We start from the raw sequence: 26,016 nt of genomic DNA, 5'->3' as shown, positions 1-26,016 counted from the left end.
ATAACTGTATTTTAACTGCTGTGTAAAGGGAATACTGCTGTTAAAAAGCACCTTATCTGTTTAAAGTGTTTGCAAACCAAATGTTATTGCATTTTTGTTTATATAGCAGTACTTTTATTAAAATAAAAGTGTGCAATACACTACTTTTGAATTCATTATTGACTTTTGCACATAACAATGTAATTATTCGCGATTAATCGCAGAAAAATCATGCGATTAATCGCGATTACAATTTCTAATCGTTGCCCAGCACTAGTTATTTCTTTATACACAGACACAAAAGGATTCTAACACTGTGTTCAACCTTGCCTTGATTGTGAATCTGATGTTCAATAAAAGCAATAGAAGCTGTGTAATTCACTGGATAATTCTAAAGTTAGATAGGCATGGTGACTGCTCTCGCTGAATGAGTCGCATTGAGCCAAAAATACATTTTGAGATTATCTAAGATACAAACATAGCTAACTGCAGGGCGGGGATTGGGGGGGGGGGGGAGGCACTGAGTGTGATTATTGAGTGTGGCAGCGAGCGGCAATTGGGGGGGGGGCTAGTGGCGAGGCACTGAGTGTGATTATTGAGTGTGGCAGCGAGCGGCAATTGTCACATTGTGACAAGTGAAGTGGAAGTGAAGACACACAGTATTCTGTTTTTCATGAATTTTAACTGTTCCAGTGGGGCATGTAAAATTCTCTTCCACTTTCCTTACAAGAAATGAATGTCTAGCCCTGATTGGAATACAACCAATAGCTATGGAGACATTTTCCACAGAACCAGATGTCAACTGCTCAAGAGGAAAGATCAGGGGAACTATAAAGTCATTATGATTCATCATCTGGGCACCGTGAATGTTTTTACCAAAGACCACGGCAATACATCGAATTGTTGCCTAGACAGTTAAATAAAAAAACAAAAAATACCAACACCATGGTAGTAAAAGATCCAATATTTCTTGGCTACAAATTTGTTCATATGCCCAATATTTTGTGAACTCAATTTCCAATCAATTATGTAACTTTGTTTTGGCTATACTTGTACTGTATTTTATCATTAAGTAGTTTGTTTGCTGCAATCACATTTAGCTAACCACAAATGCGTGGCATACAGTGAGATACAGTATGTATTGTTCCTTTCCATTTTGTGCCCTCTGCTTCTGCTTTGCCACCTGTCGCATGGCTTCAAATGTCTCTTTGACTGCCTGCATGTGTTTGCAATGCTTTCAAAGCATATCGCAAGTTTATTATAGAAAGTCATAAAAGATAAAAATTTCATGTGCATGACTAAGTGCAACCTTGCAAACAACTGTGTATCTTCCTGGGGCGACTGTGGCTAAGTCTCAGGACACACTAATATTATCATTGGCCACATGGCATCCTGTTATTTTAGACACAATTATTAACTGGGAGTTTATTGCACTCGGCTTTGACATTCAAAAGCCTCAAACAACATGCCAATAGTACACAATTCCTTGCAGTGATACACAAAGATTTTGTTTACACATAACGGCTGTTAACATACAGTACAAAAGAAGTTTGCTTCAATCCGACATAATAAAGACGCCTTCCTTTTATAACATAAAAAACACAGATGCAGTAGATGTTTTTTTCAGACTAGAATTAATTTTGCAAATTTATTGAAGTTTAGGTTTAGTAACTAATTAGGCCGATGCAGGGTACATTCCTATGAAAATAAATTAATAATGAAAAAATTGTTGCCAACGCACGTATGGGGTTACCTTTGTCCATGTTGCATAGCAGCTGGGTTGTGTGATGTCCGGTTGTTTTGTCATTCTTTTGCAGGGTAGAATTCTAAACTCCTGACTTCAGTGACCCTATGCAATAAATGCCTTCAAGAACATCAAGCCTCTCATATCAGCTGCCCATGCCTGAGAACAGTCATAGTCTCTGGGCCACGCATCCGATTTAATTACACTGCTTAAAATATTCACACACGCATAATCGTGCTCAAACTGAGCATAGCTCTGTTATTACTAAGAACACAACAACTGGGTTGTGGTTTAAAGTGGCAGCAACACAGACTCCATGAGGAATCTCAAGGTGGTTTGTGTGTATGTAACAGATATACAGTACATGTTGCATTGTTGAAAAGCTGTGAATCCAACCTTCAAACAAAGGTAGGCAGTGGCAGTAAAGTAACAATAATACGAAAATTGTTAACACTGTCATAGTAAAAGAACACAACAGCATATGCATACATTCTGAGACAGAGAAGTCTCTAAGGGCCACAACAAACCGAAGAACTAGCGGCGACGAAAGCCGACTGGTGCGTCGCCTCACATCGCCCGTGTCTTGCCCAAAAAGTTAAACTTAAAGACATCTCCAAAACTGCAGCCAACAGCCAGTACGCGTGTACATCCTGCATCAGAGGAAATAACTCTCTATATCAGCAGCTGGCACAAGTCTCATTCATCATTGAAAAAGGAAAACCTGAAGACTGCGGATAGAAAAGCCATTGTTACAATACAAACATGAAACAAAGCAGTGTTTGCCAACCGTTTTTCACATCACTCTCACTCACACTCTCGCTCACCACTTCACTGCTTCATTCCAGATGGCCATGTCAGTGTGAACACACTTATGTATTGGAGGGATCAGATGAGATGAAGATGAAAAATGAGAAGAGCCTTATGTGTGTGTGCCCTCTTGACTTAAGTCAACATGCTGAATCGGCCAAAAAGCCGCCCACACGGTCAGAATAGTGACAGGGGCGCGGGACACACAGCAAACAATAGGGCACCAGACGCTAACTGATGGCTAGTGGTCAGGGTCTTAACATCCAACATCATAGCACTACTTTTAGTGCAGGAATGTATATTTGCCTATACATCAGTAAAAAGTTATAATAATCTTGCAATATTCTTTAGCTGAAAAATATAATAAATGAAGAAATGTGAACTCTGTGTGTGTGTGTGTGTGTGTGTGTGTGTGTGTGTGTGTGTGTGTATATATATTTAAAATAAGAATATACATTCTATATAAATATAAATATACGTATATCTCTTTTTTTCGATACAGTGTTTTGGGGAATTAATACAATATCAGAAAACATAATATCGTAATGTAAAATGTAATAATATTTTCTTAAACCCCTAGACATAACTCTCAAATCTAACAAAACAAAACAAAGACAACACAGACATTGAGGAAGTAATACGTTGTAAAATATCAAGTGAAAGGATACCGATCATTTGGAGAAACTAATACAAAACAAAAGTCTACTCAAAAGACAAATTTCATACAAGTATATAGCCCACATTGGATGTATTGATATCACGATGACAATTGGTTTAATTCCAATTTTCAGACGGAAAATCTGCATCATTCAGAGCGTTCCTGAGGATTGGTAAATTAACTGTATTTGTATAGCGCCTATCTAGTATTCCGACCACTCAAAGCGCTTTTACATTACATCTACGTCATCATTCACACACTCATGGCAGGGGCTACCATGCAAGGTGCCACCTGCCCATCAGGACTATCCAACCATTCACACCCGTTCAGAAACAGCCTGTGAGAGCAATTTGTGGTTAAGTGTATTGCCCAAGGACACATTGACATGGACTAGTGAAGCCGGGGATCGAACCGCCGATCCTCAGATTGAAGGACAACCCTGTACCACCCCTGAGCCACAGTCGCCCAAGGAAGCTTATGCATTTGTCAGAAGGAGCCAGAGTCATGGTCATCACACCGTGAGGCTTGTAGCCTTGGCTTTCCCCCCTCCCCCTGATTTATGCCAAAAACAAAAAAAGCAATCCCCTTTCTTGGCAGGCTCCCTGTCATTACAACGTAGGTGCTTGTCGCAGAGTCATTGGCATTCCTGGAAGCATTTAATAGCTGAAAGACCAGAGAGGCAACACTCAAACATCAGATTGGGAAGTAGCACCACTCAAGAGGATCACAGGAGTACTGAGGTAAGTTCATCATCCATCTCACATACACCACCACTCTTAGATGAAGGCGTTGAATATTTAGACTTGGCTACAGTCACCACTGAACAAATCTTGTGGCTGATTCACTCTCAAGTCCAAAGATAACATTGACTTAATGTGGCAAACTGCGGAAAGTGTTTGCCTTTAAACACAATGGAGCTGCATTGTTTTAGTAAGTGCTCCGATTTGTACAGTGCAGTATTTTCCATCATTAACATAATTTAAAAGCATGATATAATGTCTTTTACATTTTGCTGCTCGAGTGTTTACTTACATGTGTACTTTTTGTATTTATGTTAGGTATAAACTTTGTGCAAATTTAAAATCAGATGTCAAAAGGTTATCGGAGTCATCGGAGAGCTTAAAAATGCAAATATATGCTAATGTTAACCTCTAATAGCACCAGTTGCTTCTTACCTCACTAGTTTGTGTGGTCACTGTTTTTTAGCAAGTTGGCAAATAAAATTAATTTACTAATATTCATAATTATATCTATACTTTCCATCACACATAGCTTGTTAGATAATACAAATTAAAACCATTAACAATCCTTTAATGACTTCATGGCGAATCTGTTTTTTCTGTCTTAAAAAAAATACTTTAAAGGACATCCTTCTCTTTTCTGTTTAACTCCAAGCTTTCATTTTTATGTTTACCACAACACTGCCCAGTTTCTGCTGTTCACTGAAGATGATAACTTACAAACCATAAAATGTCGCTGTGATTAAGGCAAAAAGAGAGCTTGGTGATAACCCAAATCAAGCAAACCTGCCACTCTCAGCTATTGCACATGCCAAGCATCAACGTCAACGCCATAGATAGCCATATGCTTGTTAAACATGCCCTTAGTAGTATCTTGCCTCCAATCATTTTTATGATGCTCTCAGTCCCTGAGTCCCGTGCCGTGTTTCACATAAGCAGCTGGTAGCGTGAACATCCGTGTGCAACACGGGCCATGTGAACCCCATAAAAACCAACTGTCATAGCAGGGAGGCTGTTCACTTAGTAACCATGTCCGAAGTACACATAACCAGTTCTGAAGTCTTAAAGCTAAAGAGAGTAGCTCAAAAATACCTTTGACTTCTCACAATCCAAAATTAAGAGCAGTGTTTGGTGAAAAAAAGACTTGTAGTCATGTGAAGTGCTCATCATATATACAATATACTTTATGAAGCTACAGCATATTTAGCACAAGACAATTTATGTTACCCTATAGAGTACCTCTAGAGAATAATTTATCATTAATCATTTAGACATTGATTTAGTTCCTATGATGTGTCAAGAGACGGAGAGTTATATATATACTCCGTATATATATATATATACACACACACACACATATATATATATACATATATATATATACATATATATATATATATATACACACATATATATATATACACACATATATATATATATATATATATACACACATATATATATATATATATATATATATATATATATATATACACACATATATATATATATATATATATATATATATATATATATATATACATACATATATATATATATATATATATATATACATATATACATATATATATATGTGTATATATATATATATATATATATATATATATATATATATATATATATATGTTTATACACACACACAGAATACCAGAATAAGAATGAGATGATCTACACAGGCAGGTTTCACCCCATCAAGACTCACTCATAATGTCAACAGTGATTTACATGCATATTAAGACGTTCAAGATGGGATGTTCACAGTTGTATGTGGCATGTGCCATATCGTATGACAATCCACTTTTCTCATCTTCCAACAGCCACGGTCCATCGACACCCAAGAATATCACGCGCCTAAACTGGGTGGTGCTAGACATGTACAAATACTATACATGAGAGAGGTCAAACATGTCAGGGATAGAAGTTCAAAGTGTCTATTTTATCAACACTGTGGCAACGGTGTCAACAATTTTGTGTAACATTAATTTACAGTGACAAATGTCATGTAATTGTTCATTCAGGTTCCTTTTTCTTTCATAGTGCTACTTTCAATAAAAGGCTTATTTTCCCAATAATAAAATGTATTTAATTAAATTGCTTTGGTTGAACTTAATAACAACACTATGAAACAACAATAATACAGCAAAAAACAGCAATAATCTGGTTGAATAATTTTATTTATGTGTCTATCAAACGAGAATGTAGGTTTGAGTTCTTTAGCTTGAATTCAGGATTTGGTCTTGAAAAAACACTGGCACCTCAGCTGCAGTAGCACATCAGCGATACTATCGACAGCTCAGACAGTGAAGTCTGTTGGTCTGTTCGTCATTCAGCTGCTCGGTCAGCCAGTGAGACAGTCTATTCAGGAACCCTAACCCTTGAGCTTTAAGCAGGCGGCAACAAAAAGTAATGCAAATACGTACTACCTTAAACTTGCATTTTTTTCTAATGACCAACAGGGGGAGACTCCTCCAGTTGCAAAAATAAGTCTGATTGTACAGAAACTTTGTACTCCTTACTTGATTTAGTACCTCAGTAAACATAGTAAACATAAGTTTATGGTCTCAAGCGCTAGTTTCAAGTTTTCCCCAACACACCATGATGTTAATTTAGTAAATTATGGTCCCATTTAGAGTAAAATAGACCATAAAGGAGAGTGTGCTTTAGGGCTAGGCTATCTTGTGATTGTCACTTCTGATTACAAAAAACCCAGATGGCAACAACAATCCACTTCTTATATATGTATATCTTACATGTATGGCTCTGTCGTTAGATCGGAGATACATAACTCATACACAGTGCACAGTCCAGTCATGATTACCTCTACTTTGGAACAGGTTGGTCCAGTTGGGCATATCGGGCTGTTAGTCTAACAGCCCACAAGGGAAATGGTTGTGACAAGGGAAATTGTTTCAGAGCAAAGAGTTCAGACAGCCTCAGCAATATATAAATTAAGGAAACTAAGTTTCCAAATGAATGCCTCACATTTACTTTTAGCAATGCACCTGAAGAGCATACTGTAATGGGATTGTTTTAATCAATTTCAAACAGTTACAAATATATAGTATGTCTGTGGTGTGGCGTTAATGTTAGCGGTGGGTGCTGTGATCACAATCTACAAGAGAACATGAAGGAACATGACCATCTCTCCACCAAAGCTATAAACCAAAGATCTAACAAAAAAAAACAGGAAATAGGACATTCTAGTAGCTGTAACAGAAAAATATATTCTAGCTCCAGGCAGTGCTCTACAAAACTAACATTTGAACCTACACTGTAATTATGATGAGTGTCATGCAATAGAGAATAGCTTGGAAAAGATGAGATTTTAAACAATTTACTGCTGCAAAATTCATCCAAAGTTTTTTTTCCTCTATTTACTTCTCCATTACCTGTTTTTGGAAGGTATATTATATTGATCGACTGTCAACAACAATGTCAACATAATTGCCTAGGGAGGCAGGTTGCTCTAATAGCAAGTACTCTTTGCCCTAGCTTAATTTCATTTGCCAAACTGCTAGCTAAACCTACCCCGATCAAATAGCAACTAATGGTCTTCTGTGGAGTTTTCCTGTCAACAAAGTTTCTGTTTACATTCAATGTTAGTCACCAAAACGTATTGTGCATATCCTAGAGGTGTAAGATGCAAAATATATACTTTTGTAAATAGCAGGATTAAGTCAAATACAGTAGTAATTTATTCACTGTACTTTGACTTCCCATAACTTCATACAACAGCATATTTATTTGAATAGATTAGTCTTACACAGAGTCACTTTAAAAGCGAATCAAAATGCAACAATACAACAGATATTGGAGGCAAGTGGGGTTTTCTTGCGATAATTATGCCCCTCAGGCAAGTATACTATATATATATATATATATATATATATATATATATATATATATATACATACATACTCACTTCACATGACTATCATATTGTTGGCGTTCTAAAAAAAACAGTAACATGTCTGTAAATCCACTTAAGCAATTAGCAACACTTACTCCACTACAATTAATGTTCCATCAATCGTCTATTTTAGCGAAGTGACATTCATTATTCTAAGTTTAGCAACCATGTGGGTAGTGAAAGATTGCTATGAGCAATTAGAGATCCCTGCTGCGACTGGATCTGACAGATCATAAAAAATGTTCACTTGATAAGCATGTGATCATTTGAACATCGCGCCAGCCTGCTGCAGCTTAAAGTGATAAAACCCTTGAATAATGAAACGTAAAACCTGCTAAGAAATTATATCATGAGGTTGACGTAATTATATACTCCAGGTCTAATTTTAAGAGTTTTTTTAATCTAGGGAATGTTATAACACTCAAGACACAGCAAGCAGCTGCATGGCAGGGACCCACAGATGATCATGTTTTGAGTCTTTTACTGCAGTTATTCATGGCCAAAGGTAAAGTTTGGGGAGAGCTGTCTTTTAAAACAAAAAACATTTGTGACAGTAAAAACATTTGCTACCATATCTGGTCTTACTTTTGTTTAATTTTATAACGTATGTGCCTGTTTTTTGGAGAAGCTTTAACTTTCTTACTTTTTAACTGATTTAAAATAATACAATTTTCAGTCTCTTCAGGAACTTAACAGTAATCAACACACATTGAACTAATCTTCTAACATCTCCACAATATCTAAACAAACTGAAGGAGCACAATTCACTTGAACAAATAAAGTATAAGTCTCGGTCAAATTGAATCAAAACAAGATGGAACTTTCTTGACACGAGTTCTTCTGCCTAAACTGAATCCTAACACAAATACAATCTCTTTCAAAGATACTACGAATTTACAGCAAAATAATACTTGAAAGCTACCAGTGAATTATTAACTGTATTCTGAGAAAACATGCAAAACATTCGGTCCTTTCTTATTTGAAGAGATCCCTTCCATTCTATATTGCAGTTGGGGAAATCTTGCTGAATCCATCAAGGAATCAAAGGAGCCAAGATGTTTAGAAGATCAAAAGTGACGGATGGGACAGCCACCGGCCAAGGTATGCACTCAAGCAGGAGCTCATTTTCTACAGAAGGAACGTCCTATATCACGTTTACTTCTGTTTGGTTTTCTTTCCTCCAAATTCTGAAGATCAATTAGAAACACAGACGTGACAAGTGAGTTTGATCTCCTTGACAGACTGACAAAGTAATAAGATGACACATTTCCAGATCAGAGTCTAACGGAATTGATAGAATGAGGTTGGCAAGGAGACTGTTTGTGAATAAATCCTAAAGACATTGTGAATAGCCTATATCTAACAACTGTCTGTATCGAATGGTTGAATACTTGCTAGTATAAAGGCTACATCTTACCTACAAAGAGTTCAGCTGCCTTTCACAGTGATGCTACTAAAGTCAGACTTTACTCAGAAAGTTCAAGACTGCAATTTGTACATTAGCAACCATATTTAGATTTGACAAGAGTACATGTACATATCTATTACAGGTCAACAGGAGCTCATAAAGTAAACATATATAGCAGACTGATCATAACACTGTACACTAAAGAGCAGATGAACTTTACCGGGTTAATGCTCCTCTGCATCTGAAAATGAGAATAAGATATCCATATTGATATGTGTGTTTTTTGCATTGATATGTCACAGTACACATATCCCATTGTTTATAAAAGCAACCTGATATAGAGTAACAAAAACAAACTGCTAAAAACATTTCAGTTCTACCTGGGCTGCGCCAAAATGCTGCTCTGTGTTTGTATTTTATTTCCTGTCCCTCAGTTTCAGTAATTAAGTCAGATCCTGTATCAAATGTTAAAACCATGCTGACGTGCTGTGTATGCTCTTTAACATGTGCCTTATCAGATCCTGCTGCAGAGAATGGTAAAGAAGGTAGGCTTAGCGGACAACAGGGAACCCGTCATCACCTATCTTTTTTTACCTTCCCGACTGCTCACGAAGGCATGACGAACTGATGTGCAATCGGTTTATTAATGCACTGTTTCAGCGTACATATGATTTGTGCGTAGATATGTAGGTGCATCACTACATATCTGTTCTCAGGTTGAACGTTAGGCATGGATTCCCAAGAAGAAGAAAAAGGTCAACGGGATAAAGTTCTTGAAATGTAAATGTAGTGAACATGTGACACAAGTGAGACTTCTACACCAGAGCCACAAACACACAGCTCTGAGTAATAACTGATAAAGTGAGTAACATTAAACATTCTAATATATCATGTATTAGAATGTATATCAGCATGGTTTATGAGGGTGATGAGTTGATTACAAAACAACAACAGATTTTGATGGTACATTTTTAATTCTCTTCTCTTCTCAAGTGTCACATGTGTTGTCACTGACATTTCTTTTCCCAATGCCGACAGTGGGGATAAAGAAAAAATCGAGGGTCCCCGGGGTGATGATTAGGCAGTTTATCGAGGAGCTTCCAGAGGGAAAGAGCCATCCAGACTTCACCCGCAAGCCAATTGCTTTGACCATCCAAGAGGGTAGGTTGAATAGTATGAGAATAATTTTAAACATTATTACAAAATATTCTATGGTGGAGTTTCCATGATTCTGCATAATGGATTCGATCCATGACTTTTGTGCAATGGGCCAGCGGGAGCAGCGTACTTTCATTAAACACCTAAACAGCTGTGCTAGTCAGATAGAATTAAAACACACACTGGCTTCAATTTATTTAAAGCTTGGAAAAGTGATATGATATCAAAATCTGTGTTGGTATCATTTTCCATAAGACAAATTATCCACTGCGAGGTGACCTTGTCTTTCCTTTTTCTTTTTACAGGCAAATTTGCTTTTTTTAAAGCGATTGTCATTGGAGACCCACAGCCGACCATAACATGGAGCAGAAATAATGGAGACGTGTCTGATGTGTCAAGATATCAGACTAAATACGATCCCAATTCCAATGAGCATACATTTGAGGCAAGCGAAAAGGGGCTATCAAATGGCAGTGATACTATACAGCAACATGCTGATGTAAGGGAGCGGTAAAAATAGCCCAGAGAAAAATAGATTAATTCACTGAGAAGGAGATAGGGGACAAAAAAAGCCATTTCATAATATCAATGTCATTCAGCCTTCTGACCCATCAGTTTGCTTTGCCAATTACTTTTTCTACAAAAAGGTGATTTAACTGATCTTGGGAGGAGCACACTCCAACGTCAGTTTCATCAAATGGACTCAACATGTCCACCAACATATCCAGTCAATGTAAATACACATCAAGAGGCCATCTACTAATCAGGCAGAGTGCAAGGACTGGAAACTGTTCTATAGTATTTCAATCAAATTGGTCTGTCTGGTGCAAGATGTCACATTAGGATATGTATTATATCACTATTCATTAGATACAGTATAGCTGTGATTCTCAAACAGGGGTAATACCCTAGTGCAGGGGTATTCAATTCAAATTCAACGAGGTCCCATTAGAGAGAATTTCCTCATGCTAAGGTCTGGAACATTACAATAATGTCTAACTAGCGCTCTGATTTATTCCATATGTTTGACGTAGTCTAGCAGTCTGTATGCAGTCAACAACTGACTGTCAAATCAAATAAAGAAAGTTAAAGAAATATTTATCGTCAGATTTCAAATTGAACGTGATAAATTATGAATAATGCATACTCTATTAATGGATAAATGTACTGGATTAAACAATAAAATACATAACAGAAAGCTTCAGGTAAGCTAAGGTACATTTGCTCAAAAGATTTGTGCTTTGTCAAGTAGTGGCGCTTCACATACCACCTTTAATAATCACCACGGTGTTTAATCATATGCAACACACTGTTTTGAACTGTCCATTGGATGAATGAACATGCCTGTCCATTCTTGGTTAAAGCCTCTGGTTAAACTGTCCACATTTCTCTTTTTGGAGAACGGCATGTGAAATAACTTCTCATGTAATTCTCAGACTATTCGGTCTCTTCCGCTGAATGAAAAATAATAAATAATTCTCAATTATACATTGGTTATAGGTCTGTGTTCGCCGTCTGTGTCTGAACTCGGACCACAGCCCGCCTATTAGTGGCCCCTGCCCTAGAGGGTTCATCTGCATTTGGGGTCCAGGGAAATAGCTCTGCTACTTTGGAAAAAAAATTAAATTATGATTTGGTGAAAAAAAGATATCCACTAATCCAATGAACTAGCTATGATAGGCTGACAAGGGGCTTTTAACACCTTAACACCACATGATAGAGTGATAGTGAAGGCATTAAATCTAGTTAGCAAGGGAGCAGCGAAGTTGAATAGAGTTCTAAAGGAATTGGTCAAATGGTTGAAAAATACATCTTCTTCAATTTAAAATTTCAAAAAGAACAAATGAAACCAGAAAACCAAAACCAGAAAAAAAAAAAATTAGGAGTGAAAAAAGGCGTTGATTAATGTGTACTTGAGCTGATCTGATGGCTCTGTGTCGGTGCATAACACAAGACTAAAAAAGGTTGGGAAAACTGATACTTATTGACAAAGACAACTATTTCACCCACTGGATCTAATTTACTGAGCATGTCTCATGTCTTCCAGATGCCAAATGTCATGCCAGATCAAGCCGATACCTATAAATGCTTTGCCGTGAATGAATATGGACAAGCCGTGGTCACAGTTGTTCTGAACGTGATTGCAGGTAAGGACTGTCCGCTTACTATGGTTATGACAAACAAATATAATAAGTAATATCATGCAGAGTCATTTAATCTGATACAGCATGTAGACTCAAGCTTTCCAAAATATACTTCAAATTGAGTACCCAATTTGAAATTTAGCCACTTCATACCCTTGAACTTATCACTCTGCAGTCCCTCTTGTCTGTTTAATTACATGATTGTACAATAATGTGAGTACCTTCTTTTCTGCTTTCAGTTGGTTTTAAAAAGAACAAAGCCCAGCAAGAACCAGCTGAAGCCCCCGATGGGAATTTTAAGACCGTACTAAAAAGGAGAAGGTGGGGTTGTGTTACAAGTGTTGACGGCTTCCGTGTTCCCAAAGGTTTCTGTTGTCCTTCAACTAAAAGCTTCCTTTTTTTAATTTCCAGTAAGATCCGGCCGAAATCTGAGCAACCTGAGAAAAAAGACGGAGAGATCGATCCTAAATTTTGGGAGCTCTTAATTAGCGCCGACAAGAAAGACTATGAGAGCATTTGTGCCCAGTTTGGAGTGACCAACTTTCGTTGGATGCTTAAGAAACTCAATGAAATTAAGAAAGAAAGGGAGGAAGAACAAGCCCAGGTTTGTCGTCTGGGATATTCTCATTTTGATATGATTGCCTTTTCTGATTATGAGGTTTGAAGCTGCTTAGCTACATTAAAAGAAATGTTTAATGACACTCGGAAAAAAAGCAATTCTGTAACAATACTTATGTCTTATTCCTTCCTTTGTCCTAGTTTGTGAGCAACCTGTCTAACCTGAGACACATACAGGTCAATGGAGATGGCACTGCATCCTTTGAGCTTGACATGGACCTTCTTGAACCAAGCAGCTCTATATTCCTGTACAAGGTTAGTGTGAATACAAGATGATAACTAGCAGCCTTACCACACTAAAGACAAGGAAGTTACCCACATAAATCAAAAGGAATCATATTCTAGGCACCTTTATCATTAATTAATTAATTGATTTAATTGCAATCTGTCCAGTTCTTGTAAATATGCACCAAGATTTCTGGAGTATGGACAGATGGATCAGCATCATTGGGCCCATCTACTTGTTAACTCACACCTCTGAGACGCTTTATCATGTTACTAAGAAATTAAAAACACAACCATCAATGTAGAGTTTATGGCAATACGTTTTTGATAAATTCCTGCTATGATGCTTTCGATTTGAACTCAAACGAGTGACATTTATTCAGCTATTTTCTTGCAGCTATATTTTGCACGCACAATTTGAAGCAGCATATCGAAGTAATTTACATTATTATCCCCGCAGGATGGTGTAATGGTTCCATATACAAAGGATTTGGGAGATAAGATGAAGCACACTCTTAATAAAGTGGGGAAAAAGTATATTTTCAGTTTGAGGGACCTTATGCCAGACGATGCTGGACTGTACCAATTGGATGTGGGGGATGTGAATATGTTTTCCACTGATTTTAAAAGTAAGTCATACTTGCACACACAACTAATTTGTATCCCCAATTAAAGCAAAGGAAGATCATTTTTTTGGATGCTTAAAACAAAATAGCCCTAATTCTAAAGTGCAAATATGCTTGTTATTTTTCAGTCCCCATGGTGGACTTCTTGGTGAAAATTCAGGAAGTGAAGGCAATAGAGAGAGAAGATGCTGTTTTCGAGTGTGTCCTGTCCAATCCCTTTTCCAAGATTTTGTGGTTTGGCAAGAATTTACCGCTGGAACAAGACGATAAATATGATATCCAGGTTTCTGAAGACAAGCTCATTCACAGGCTGGTGGTCAAAGACTGCTTGATAGTAGACAAAGGAATTTACTCCGCCTGCGCAGGAATCAAATCTTGCAATGCATGGCTTGTTGTTGAAGGTAAGATATTATACTCCACCCGAACACTAATCTATATTATTCAATAATGGTTAATGATCATGGTTTCTAATAATAGGAAAGAAAAATGTGCCAGATTCATTTTTACCAATTATTTTTCCAATTCAGCTGATAAAAATACACAAAAGGGCAAGAAAACAGCAAGAAAAACCACAAAGGCAGGAGGATCTGGGATGGATCTGCAGAAGGTTGCCCAAGAGCAGCAAGTCAAATTAGTGAAGGAGAGAGAAGAAAGAATAGAACAGATTAAAGCTGCACCTCCACCTGAATCTCCTCCAGCTCCTGCACCCCCTAAGGCTGAACCTAAGGCACCGATAGTCGCTGAGCCAAGTAAGAATGCCGACAACGGTGTTTATGAAACAGTGTTTTCAATTCACAAACAACGAAGCTGCATTGGAAACTCCTCAACTTTAAGGATAATACGAATGTGATAATCAAAACTATAGTTCTTGACATGAATATCTATCTATGCGATTATCTTTGTTATTTCTTTTACATCTTCCTTAATTGCATCATCTGAACTTTGTACTATAGGCAGCAACAGTATTATCAGTATAATAAATTAAGTCAAAATAATTTCAGAAACTGGAATGGTTTGGGGGAAAATTGATAATTACAATATTTGAAAAATGTGCATAAATGACTTGGCGAGATATTATGTTGATATGGCAACCACTAACTAGTTTTAATGGTTGTTAGGAATTGTAAGCGAACCAGCAGCAGCGGTGGATCCACCCATTGTGGAGGTAGAAACCATTGGTAAGAAACTTGAATTGTTGTGACAACCTCTGCATGCATTCTAAGGTGAATATGACAGTTATTTGAAATATAATGGGTTCAGTAATAACTTTCTTTATCCTGATATACTTTGATAAAAAATTTATACGCACTACACACATTAAAATGAATGGAAGGACTGGCTTTTCTGCTGCCGCGCCTGATTTTGTGTGAATAAAGCCTTAATGTCAGGTTTTGCTTAATAGTATTTGCCTTGTTTTGATTTACTGGTAAAATCAATATTGTCAGGGTGACCGGTTGCCATGCTTCTACACAGCCGTGTACTGTGGTCTGCACCTTGCTGACTGCTTTAATGTCAGTTTAGTGGTTTTGTCCTTTATGTCTTGTACTGAAATATGCACAAAAAGAAATTGAATATTGCAACATGAAAATTAATGAAAGTAAATTCTTGACACCTGTCGACAACTTACTCTTATCTTGCTCTCTTACTCTCATGCAGTGCCTCTGCAGGTTTTAGCCCATTTCTATACAAAATCGCACTATTTTCCAGAATCCTTTTAGACTTTTGATTGTTTTCCAGCATTGAAAAAGCAGACGTTTCACTGCAATATATAAGTCATCTTGCAGAGATTTGAAACTTGCCTGATCCAGGTATTATGTCTGGTCTGATGTTAATGCTGTAATGTCTTAGTGTCTTTGCATTTGCAGACTGGTTGGAACAGTAAATAATAGAGACATGGTCTATAAATGAAGTAAGGTCTCTGCCATACTGTAAATAAGACATTTTAAAATACTTGCAATATGCATACTGTCCAAATAGTTGCTTTTTCAACAAAAAAGTTAAAAACTACCAAAAATGCAATATATATACACTGTATATATCTGGATCACTGAACATCAAACACAAAGTAATAAATACCAAAATATTCTGGTAAGCAGAATCCTAAAGTGTGCAATTTCATTTCATGACAGTTTTGTGGATTCATTATTTGGAAGAGAAAAAGTTAAAGTGGTAAGAAGCTAACAGTTGAATGATTTCTTTTCTTCCCTGTCTAACTGTCTTGTATCGTGGACAAAGACCTCATTGAGTTAGAATGACCCTATATAAATGAGGGTCCATTCACCAAATCCATTTTACTCTACATTGAAAACGTAATTCAAAGTCTGACATGTATTTATGGCTGGAGCACTCTGAGTGCCGGAGTCCAGTTCCGTCGATAACAATAGTTTGAAAAAGGTCCTATCTGCGCCAATTAATCCGCTTAATTGCCACCGTCCACCACTGCTGTTTTGAAAAAAGAGCCAAAATGAGTGGAGCTGATTTTGTTTCATTGCTGTACGTTGAAAACTTGCAAAATTATTGAAACGCAAAGCAGCGTGATTCAGAATGAAATTACAGTAACGGTAAAGGCTGTGACCGATGAAGTTGGCAGGAGAGCATTGAGAACAATTTGAGTTTTCAATAAAAAGTTTAAGTTTAGAAAAATTTAAAATGCAGCTTTACAATGGAAAACCTAGACTCCTCCCCCTTCACAACCCTAAAGACATTTAAAAAAGGTACAACACTATGGCATACTTTGGAAAATGGTTAAATATTAAGTACACGTGAGTTGTAAAAAATGTACTAAAACATCCCAAAGACTATGACGCTTCATCAGAAAAAAGTCCCATATCATCAAATTCATGAGGGCAGGTAAAACATCTCCACTGTTTTCATACTGTCTGTGATCACTGATAGGTCATTCAGTCCAATCATCAACAGCACCGGCTGCAGACTCGGGAAGTGGTAAGTGCGACAACAAGGGAGCATATCAAATAGTGGGAGTAATTTACTAAATCAAGTTTAAATGACTTACTGTTGTCATTGCTGTTCAGCCAATTGCCAATCAGCTGAGGAAGCCGTTAGCTGCTGTGAAAGGCTTGATCCACCACTTGCAGAAGCAGGAGGTGGGATGCCAGATATCGAATACTGAAAGTACAATTAACACAGATATTAAATGACTAAAAAAATAACTTTGTATTAGTAACACAAGAGTTTTAAAATAAACTAATCAATATATAATCAAATTATGGTAATCTCTCTAACATAGTTTCTCTAAAATCAAATGTAAATTCATAAACGAGAGGGTGTGAAACACTAACGAGCATGTGTAAACACCGTTTTTTTAAATTATACCGATACAAAGACTCAAACTTGCTCATGTCGTCTTAAAAAATGTTGTGACCTCATTGGGTTCCTGTTAACGTTTGCAAAGTTTTACGTTCGCAGCTTGTCGTTGTATTTGCTTTTGATCTCATGTCCATGCTTTGTAACTTGGGTTTATCATAAACTTTCTAACACTATCACACATAACTAATATTTGAACTATTTATTTGGTATGCATTTATTTAAAACAAATGTATTTTAAAGATGTTGTTTAAGTTATGATTATACTCTGAATGCACATGGATACTCTGCACATGGAGGTGCAAAGTAGTGAGTAATTTTGTTTCATGTCGCCCAGAGCCTGAAATTACATGTGGACTTTCCGATATTTATGTTCTTCGTGGAAATCCGGCTGAATTAATGGTGAAGATGAACATAGACTGCGACGGCACCTGGTTCAGAGACGGAGAGCAGGTACGACCCATAAATCGACATACTTACAATATGTATATTTTACAATTAGAGTAAATTGGGAGAGCAAATGTAAGAGAATTCCCAAGTTTTCAGCATTAGAAATGACAAATTAAGAAGTACAAAGTAACCAACAGTCTTGCATCTTTAGGTGGGAGGTTTTGTCATTTTACAATTTTAGTAATGCAACACACAAAAGTATAATGTTCTGCCTAACATTTGATTTGCTAGTTGAACTCAGATGCTGGGGTCACCATAACCAAAGATGGAACCTCTCACAAGCTGACAATGCAAAGCTGCAAAGACGACAACTCTGGAGTTTATCGTTTTGCATCAGGGGATCAGAGCACACAAGGAAAGGTCACTATCGGAGGTATGATTTACTCCCCTCTGTTGTGGAACATATTAAATGCCACAACAGTCTCTGTGCATTACACTGAATCACACTTCATGTTTCACAGGCGTACCTGAATTTGACCCAGACGACCTTCACAAGTTCTCCAAACCTGTGATTATACGAGTTGGCCAGAACGCTGCTTTCAAGATGCCCTTTGCTCCTCAGGAGTCTTTGGTGGTCAGTTGGTTCAAGGACGACACTGAGCTCAAAGACGGAGGAGGAGTTAAGATCGTGAGGGAGCCCAATCACAGCCGGCTGCTGCTCAGAGACTGCCTGCGGACAGACGCAGGGGAAATAAAGATCCAACTCAAAAACCCATTTGGGGCCGTGGAGGCCACATCCAAGCTTATTGTGCTCGGTAGGAAAAAAAAAAAGAAAAGTTAGAAATACTGAGAGATAAAAAGATTTCTAGTATTAGTTTACCCCTCCACTCAGAGCCACGTTCAAACACAACCATCACCTTACTAAGCATCACATTTATACCACTGCATTTGAAATGTAACACAGCTTTTTTTTGTGATAGATCGGCCAGATCCTCCGGAGGGTCCAGTGGAGACTGTTGAAACAACCTCAACTTTAATTGAGATTAAATGGAACCCTCCCAAAGACGACGGCGGCTCCGCCGTCACCAACTACATTGTAGAACGGCAGCAGGAAGGACAAGAACTGTGGACGAAGCTCGGGGATGTCTCCGCTGACAAGACCTCCATCAGAGACAGGAATGTGACTCATGGAAAGAAATACAACTACCGCATCTACGCAGAAAACCCAGAGGGCCTCAGCGACACCCTGGAGACAGCTGATAGCATTATGGCTGGCATAATGAGTAAGTGCAGAAAAAAAAAAGGAAGTCTCATTTGGCATTCCTCAGCAAATCCCAAATTAATCTCCCTCAGGTTGTAATAAATGAAAAATGCCTCTGGATAGTTTTGTTATTGCTTCAAATCGTTTGTCACCAGCATTATTTAGTCACTGTAGAAACCTACCTTTATCATTGCTGTAAAGGTTGCGCCATCTCCAAGAGGAATAGTTTGCAATATCCTGCAGCGGTATCATGTCCTCAATTTATTCCATGCCTTTAATCACCTCTTAACTATTAATAATAAGCTTACTCAATTAATGAGACTATTTGTCATTCCTTAGTCCTCTCCGGTCCACCTGGCGCCCCCACAGTCGTGAGTGCCTCTAAAACCTACATCAACTTGACCTGGACCCCCCCAGAGGACGACAGAGGAGTACCAATCATTGGTTACCAATTGGAGAAACGAAAGAAGGACACAAACCAGTGGATCGCCCTCAATGCACTTAATGAACCGATTGAAGGTTTGTCAGAAACACATGCTATCGTGTTTGGATTGAGGGTAAATTTGCTACTTTTTCGTCATGTCTTTTTCCTAAAATGCTTTGAATTTCATTCTCAGACGTGAACTATGCAGTTAAAGAGGTCACTGAGGGAGCAGAGTACGAGTTCAGGGTTTCAGCGATTAATGAGTCCGGAGCAGGAGACCCAAGCCCTCCTTCTGTAATGGTGTGCGCAAAGAATCCCAACAGTAAGCAGTTAACTTCCTCCGTTGTGCGTATTAATAATGTAACACTTTGTTATCCCGAGCAATGTTTGCTCCCCGTCTGCATTCATGTTTTGTGTGTTTTCTTCCAGTGAGACCTTGTTTTAAAGACCCAGAGGACTTCATTGTTGTCAGAGCAGGAAATTCAGCTCGTGTCAAAATTTGCTATGAGGTAAGCCTAAAAGCTGAGGCATACTTCCATGTGTGAATACTAAATATTTTCAAGTTTAGTGCATTTCACATTTCATTCCCTCATTCCAGCCATGTCATATTCTTGCGTGATGAGTTTACTACAGTGTGACTTTATCTCATTAACGCGATATCTTCAGAGTGAACCTCCACCTGAGATCACTTGGCTGAAGGATGATGAGCCAATACCCCCGTGGATTAATATCATCAATACAGAGGGAATGTCTCAGCTTGTTATCCCCTCATCAAAGCGCTCAGATTCAGCCATTTACACTGTTAAAGCCAAAAACTCCGTGGGTGAGGCTTCGTTTGACATTGAGGTTAGAGTCACAGGTAAGGACAAACTATGATATTACATTACATTACAGTCATTTAGCAGACGTTTTTATCCAAAGCGACTTACAATAAGTGTATTCAACAAAGGTATTCAAGAGAACTACTAGTCACCAGAAGTCATAAATGCATCTCCTATTTTAAACAAGCATCTAGGAGCATAAACCAGAGCAAAAGTACAGTGCAAAAACAAACTAATACCAATACAATACGTGCAACAAACTAATATGAATACAATAAGTGCTAAGTGGAAGGCTAAGGGTAGTACTTCTTGAAGAGGTGATATACTATCATGAGTGCAGAAATGTTGTGGAAAAAGTTGTGATATTTTTGTACTGAAACTACAATGATTTTGTGCCGATATTATCTGCATAAGAATCACAATAAGTTGTTTTTGTTTATTCACTTACAAGGAATTTGCCTTGGTGTTTGGTGCGTATATAAACATTCAGAAAAAAAATACAGGCAAATTACATCAAAAATCAAAAACAGTAAAATTACAATAAAAATTGGACAAAGATACTTAAAAACGTCCACTACTTCTAAGAAAAATGTACAGTATAATTGTAGTATGTACAATATAGCTGTTTTTAGAATGAGAAAGCTGTACAGTTCTCTGTAGAATGCGCAAGTTAGTTTGACAATCTTCTCCTTTAAATTAAGAATGAACTTGTTGCAACAAGAAATAATTGAATTGCTTGAATTGTGTTCCACTGGCCAGAGGAGAACATCATTAATATGGACACTCGACGATATTAATTGGGTAATATTTATCCAATTAAATACCAATGACACACCAATGTATTGGCAACCGAATGTCAAAACCTAATTAGCGTGAACAACTTTTAAATGGAATGAGAAACATAATTCATACAGCGTAACATGCACTAATAAGATGTGATTAACTTAACAAACACAAATGTAATCCTGACCAACACCCACAGACGAAAGGCCTCTCAAGTATGGGGAAATTATGTAAGGTTTCAAAGTAGCCGCATTGCAAAGAAATGTATGAAAATAGCTTCTAAAAAAAGAGGGAAAAGGGACAACTGTTGAGCAATTGATTTTGTCTTCTCTAATACACTCTGCATCTTGTCGTATTTGCTAGATGAACCCAAAACTCCAGGGCCAGTGGAGCTGGAGCAAACAGTCTACGGCAAAGTGGTGGTATCATGGGCTCCTTCTCCAGACCAGGAGCTCGACGACCGCCTTTACTACGTGGTGTCTCAATGCGACTCCAACACCAGACTGTGGAAGAATGTAGCAGACCGCCTCTTCGCTAACACATACACAGTCAACAACCTCCTTCCTGGGGTACAGTACCATTTCCGGATCTACGCCAAGAATGATATGGGCCTCTCAGATCCATCTCAGTCACCTACATGGGGGGCTAACAGCAACAGAGGTGGGTTCCTGTTTGTTTATTACAATAAACCACCATGCACTGCACATGCGGCTGACAATTTAGTGTAATCTATTTGTAAGAATGTTGTGTACTCTGCGCTATAAAAGGAATATTGAATCATCATGTCCAATAACATATCATTGATTAGAGCGAATCTGTTTCCAGTAGGCATGAGCTATGATTCCAATGTGCAATAGCTGCCGTCAATGATCTGGGCTTGACATTTACCTTTTGATTCGGGTGAGATGTTTTACTTGCCCAAAAATACTTATCCGAGATGGTAAATGTGAGCTTATCAAAAAGTTAATGAATATATATTTGTAAAAAAATTACTATTTACAAAATATTTACAAAATATACAATTAATATTTTTTCCTAAAATCCACAAGACTCCACTGACAGAAACAATACTTTTACCCTGCTGGTCATTGTAAAAAGCACTCTCTTTTTTAATTCGACAGAAACAAAATAAAACTCATAAACCTGTCTTGGTTAGTCTTTCTACTGTTCCAACAATCCCCAACTCTGTTTGTTCTCGACAGAAGCTTGGCATTAGCAGTTATGATTATGTTGTATAAGCTGCTTAGAGCTAGTGTTAGGAAGTTAAACAGGTCATCATTGCCTCTCCAATATCTTTTTTTATATTGCTGTGAAAACATCTCCTTCAAACAACTGGACTTATTTAAGTTTCATGCCAAAAAATATTTTTAACAAGATAAGATTTAAACATCATGATAATGTTATAATTTACTTTCAACCAATAGCTATTTTTACTGAATAGAGCTTGAACGCATAATAATGTAAGTCAATCAAACCTCTGTTAACGCTCGCTGTTAGCTCCGTTTTAGCCAAGCAGGACTGTGCTGCCCACCGGCTGCTAACAGCCAATATTTCCTAGCTCTCCTTCTACACATTTCATCACCGATTGGTTGCTCACAATGTAGCATTATCAGGGATCGGCAACTAGAAGGCATTAATGCCAATCTCCCAATCACATATTTTTACTGAATATCATCCGATCACTAATAGGGAGTTTACTTGCCCCGGGCAAGCGGGCAAGCGCTAACTGTTGTGCACTGATGATAGTTGAATATTCCAGCTTCTGTTTGTTTGGAAACATCAGACACATCCATTTCCATGATACAATTACTTCAGTAACCATAAAACTCCCCAGACTCCCGAACAATTACACCATCTCAACAGTTCTGAAGTTGTCTGTTTCCCTATCGCTCCCTTAGTAACAGTTTAGCTACAGTAATGTACATGCTCCCTAACTGCCCTAGTACACTAATAACATGCCCAACTGTTGAAATTGAATATATCAGTGGTGGTTACAGTCCAAATTTGGAGTAAATGTGTTATGGACAGAGCCCCAACACCAATTTTAGCCCTGCTACTATAGGCTATGTAAAAAAAAAAGGGCTCTAAGGATGGCAACGTCGGTCGGTCCAAAGATCAGTACAGTCAAGGTTTTTAATTACCCAGTAAAATATCTCTACGTCTACTACATGGATCGGTGTGAAATTTGGTACATAGCATTAATGGTTCCTGGACGATGCATCGTGAGGACTTTAGCTGTACCCTGATTTTTAACACAGCACCATCATCAGGTCAAAATGTATATTTGTCAAACTAACGACATTCCCACTAGTCTCAGCAGTACTTGTTCTTTTTAATAAGATTATAATGTGACCTAAATTACATTTTCAATCCTTTTTTTCCCCCTATTAAGTTCCAATCCCTTCAAATGGAGGTAAATCATCAGGGGTCAGCTTTGAGAGGCCTCCATCCATCTTGGTGCCTCTGAAAGTCCACACACCACCCAAAGGTTACCAACTGTACATGACATGTGCTGTCCGGGGATGCCCTACGCCCACTGTATCCTGGTACCTGAACGATGTCTGCATCAACTTCGACAAAAACTACTACATCACCAACTCATTTGGTGTGTGCTCCATGTACATTCTCAGAGTCCGGTCAAAAGACAGCGGTGTCTGTAAAGTTGTTGCAGTCAACTCTTTTGGCCAGGCAGAGTGTTCTACTAAACTTATTGTTAGAGGTGAGATTTAACTTTAGAATTGGAATGGTTTCAGAATAATCCGGTTTGGTTCATGCTTATAATGATTATCCTTCTCTCTATTTTATCTCAACAGATTGAAATGACGTGACGACATGAAGCAGCCTCTCCTCATAACGACATATTCTGGACAATAAGGAAGGGGAATGCTTTTTGTTTCACTACATAGACTGCATTAATATATTTGAAATGTCACAGTTTACAATTGTTACCCCATCATCAGAAATAATAGCACAAGTGAAGTGACACACTAAAGTGCAAAGACATCTGTCAAAATCTATTGTGGCAACTCCAATAAATCCAGAAACTGACAAGTGTGTAGCTTTCTTTTTGGTCTTGTTTTGTTCCTGAATTATTCCTTTATCAATAACTTTGCATATATTCTTCACTAACTTCCCTGACAAAAACAAACTCGGTGGCTGTCGTTAAAGCAACAGATGTTTCCAGCATGTGTTTGCACACAACATCATGCACATCACATTATGCCTTTATGAACCGAGTGCACATTTACATTGCATTTCCATATATACATCCACCTGAGCCTCCCAGTAAATTGTCTGTAACAAGATCCTCAGCTGCAAACCTCAAATGAGTCAATTTTATATCTACAGTCAAATAACCATTACAGGGGGGAGCTTTCAGGGATACCATTGTTTACCGACTCACATGTGAAGCACTCATTCACATTACATACTTACATGGCCAATCTGACAAGGCCAACACAAATAAAGACCATACTGTACATAATGTGACAACTATAAAACATATAGGATCACTGCTGGATAAAACCTGCTGACTAAACACATACAGCAAAGACGCCTATTTTCTCTGATGGAATCACACTCACTGATAAGAGCAATATAATGCAATATTGTTCTTTCGATAATATTTAGTGCAGTTTTTTATGTCCTTACCTTGTTTCCTGAAGGTAAGGACAGAGGCGATATTTGTGTTTATTCTCCACGCGTGTCATCAGGCTTTTTTGCAGTGATGCCACAGTCTCTTTTATGAGGTCGGGGTTACTATTCAAACTGTCTGGAGAAGACATGCTGGTTTAACCTCTGACAATGTGAACCCCAAAGCCTGCTCAGTGCAACGAGTCCATCACCCCAGCACACCATGAACAACCATCTTTTTATAATGCTACCAGAGGTCCAGTGTGACTCACCCAATACCACAGGCATGCTGTGGGATACTTTTGGAGGCTAATTGGAACGGCCAATTCATTCATATCAACCAGAGATTATTTTACCAAATAAAATGGCTTGAGTTAATGTTTATTGGCCAATAAAGTCCATACAGCGATCCCCTTACAAGAGACCTTGTGAAGCTGCCAGTCGACAGCTTTTGGTTGGAGGCATTGAGTCTTGCATGGCTATTGTGGATCCATAAATCATGAAGCCTTAACCATCAACCACTTATGTACAGCAATATCTGTCACTGATCCGTAATAGTTTTAAGTGTGGATCTTGAGATTAGTATCTAATGCACCTGGTGTTTTTATATTGTCAACAGCAATGGTGGAAAACCGTTGACTGGATATGTCCAATCTAAGATTAAATGAAGAGTCATAATGTATTTCCAGTGCGAACTGCAAAGTGATCACTTTCATAGGGATAAGTAAGACGAACCTCCATCCTTTACCACTGCTGTAATATGGGTTTTTAGTAACTACATGTATGGGTTTTTATGCGCCCCAAACTTTTATCACCAAACAAAAAGGGGTGTCACCTCTGAAATATTGGACAGTGAGAAGAGTTCACAAGCTGAAGACAGATAGCGGAACATAGACGAAGAACTGAAAGTAAGTCTGATTTTAATTTTTTTGAACCAAATTTCTTGTGTCAATAATTTTCATCGAATTAATATCCTGACCAAACGCAACAAGAGCATCTTACATGGTGTAGCCTCATACAGGACGGTTTCAGTCAACAAGCATGTCAGGGCAACTGTATGATTATCTAAATATGGGATCGCAGAAAGGCAGCATTTGTTGAAAGACGCCAATCAGGACAGAAAAACAGTACGGACTAGCTATATTCTTCAGTCTTATAAATATTTAATTTGTGACAGTTTACTTTAAGACATATGGTGCTATAAGTGATCAGGTGGGGGTTTTGTACATCATTTCATAAAGATAAGTACAAAGAACTGTTTATCATAGATAAGCATTAGATTGGGTTCATGGCTGTCAAAGTATTTGATTTTGCTGCTGCAAAAATCTGCTAATCCTGATTA

At 37.9% G+C, this 26,016-nt stretch overlaps 1 protein-coding gene across 1 annotated transcript; it reads left to right on the top strand.

Annotated features, from left to right (window-relative positions):
• The first annotated feature begins 3,894 nt into the window (after positions 1-3,894).
• LOC137873528 (immunoglobulin-like and fibronectin type III domain-containing protein 1) lies at positions 3,895-23,976 on the top strand. The gene is made up of 24 exons (XM_068711759.1): positions 3,895-3,928; positions 8,870-8,960; positions 9,786-9,812; positions 10,306-10,428; positions 10,731-10,870; positions 12,473-12,572; positions 12,809-12,890; positions 12,981-13,173; positions 13,329-13,442; positions 13,873-14,041; positions 14,167-14,439; positions 14,566-14,787; positions 15,157-15,216; positions 17,700-17,815; positions 18,044-18,185; positions 18,274-18,567; positions 18,733-19,035; positions 19,353-19,532; positions 19,631-19,759; positions 19,867-19,946; positions 20,104-20,296; positions 21,405-21,701; positions 23,434-23,760; positions 23,855-23,976. Exons 2-24 carry the CDS (start codon positions 8,915-8,917, stop codon positions 23,857-23,859), a joined length of 3,615 nt encoding a protein of 1,204 aa, XP_068567860.1. The 5' UTR covers positions 3,895-3,928; positions 8,870-8,914; the 3' UTR covers positions 23,860-23,976.
• Positions 23,977-26,016: the final 2,040 nt, after the last annotated feature.

Source organism: Cebidichthys violaceus, unplaced genomic scaffold, assembly GCF_023349555.1.
Source record: "Cebidichthys violaceus isolate CVI_PGR_0920_01 unplaced genomic scaffold, fCebVio1.0.p SCAF_17, whole genome shotgun sequence".
Classification (NCBI taxonomy): Eukaryota; Metazoa; Chordata; class Actinopteri; order Perciformes; family Stichaeidae; genus Cebidichthys; species Cebidichthys violaceus.
This window is presented reverse-complemented; position numbering and strand designations above follow the sequence as displayed.

What these genes read in the sequence shown, in the direction of transcription:
- LOC137873528 (XM_068711759.1), top strand. Translation starts at nt 8,915, where the DNA reads ATGTTTAGAAGATCAAAAGTGACGGATGGGACAGCCACCGGCCAAG. An exon ending in ACCGTACTAAAAAGGAGAAG is followed by an intron (nt 12,891 to 12,980) that starts GTGGGGTTGTGT and finishes TTTAATTTCCAG; the next exon opens with TAAGATCCGGCCGAAATCTG. An exon ending in ACTTAATGAACCGATTGAAG is followed by an intron (nt 19,533 to 19,630) that starts GTTTGTCAGAAA and finishes TTTCATTCTCAG; the next exon opens with ACGTGAACTATGCAGTTAAA.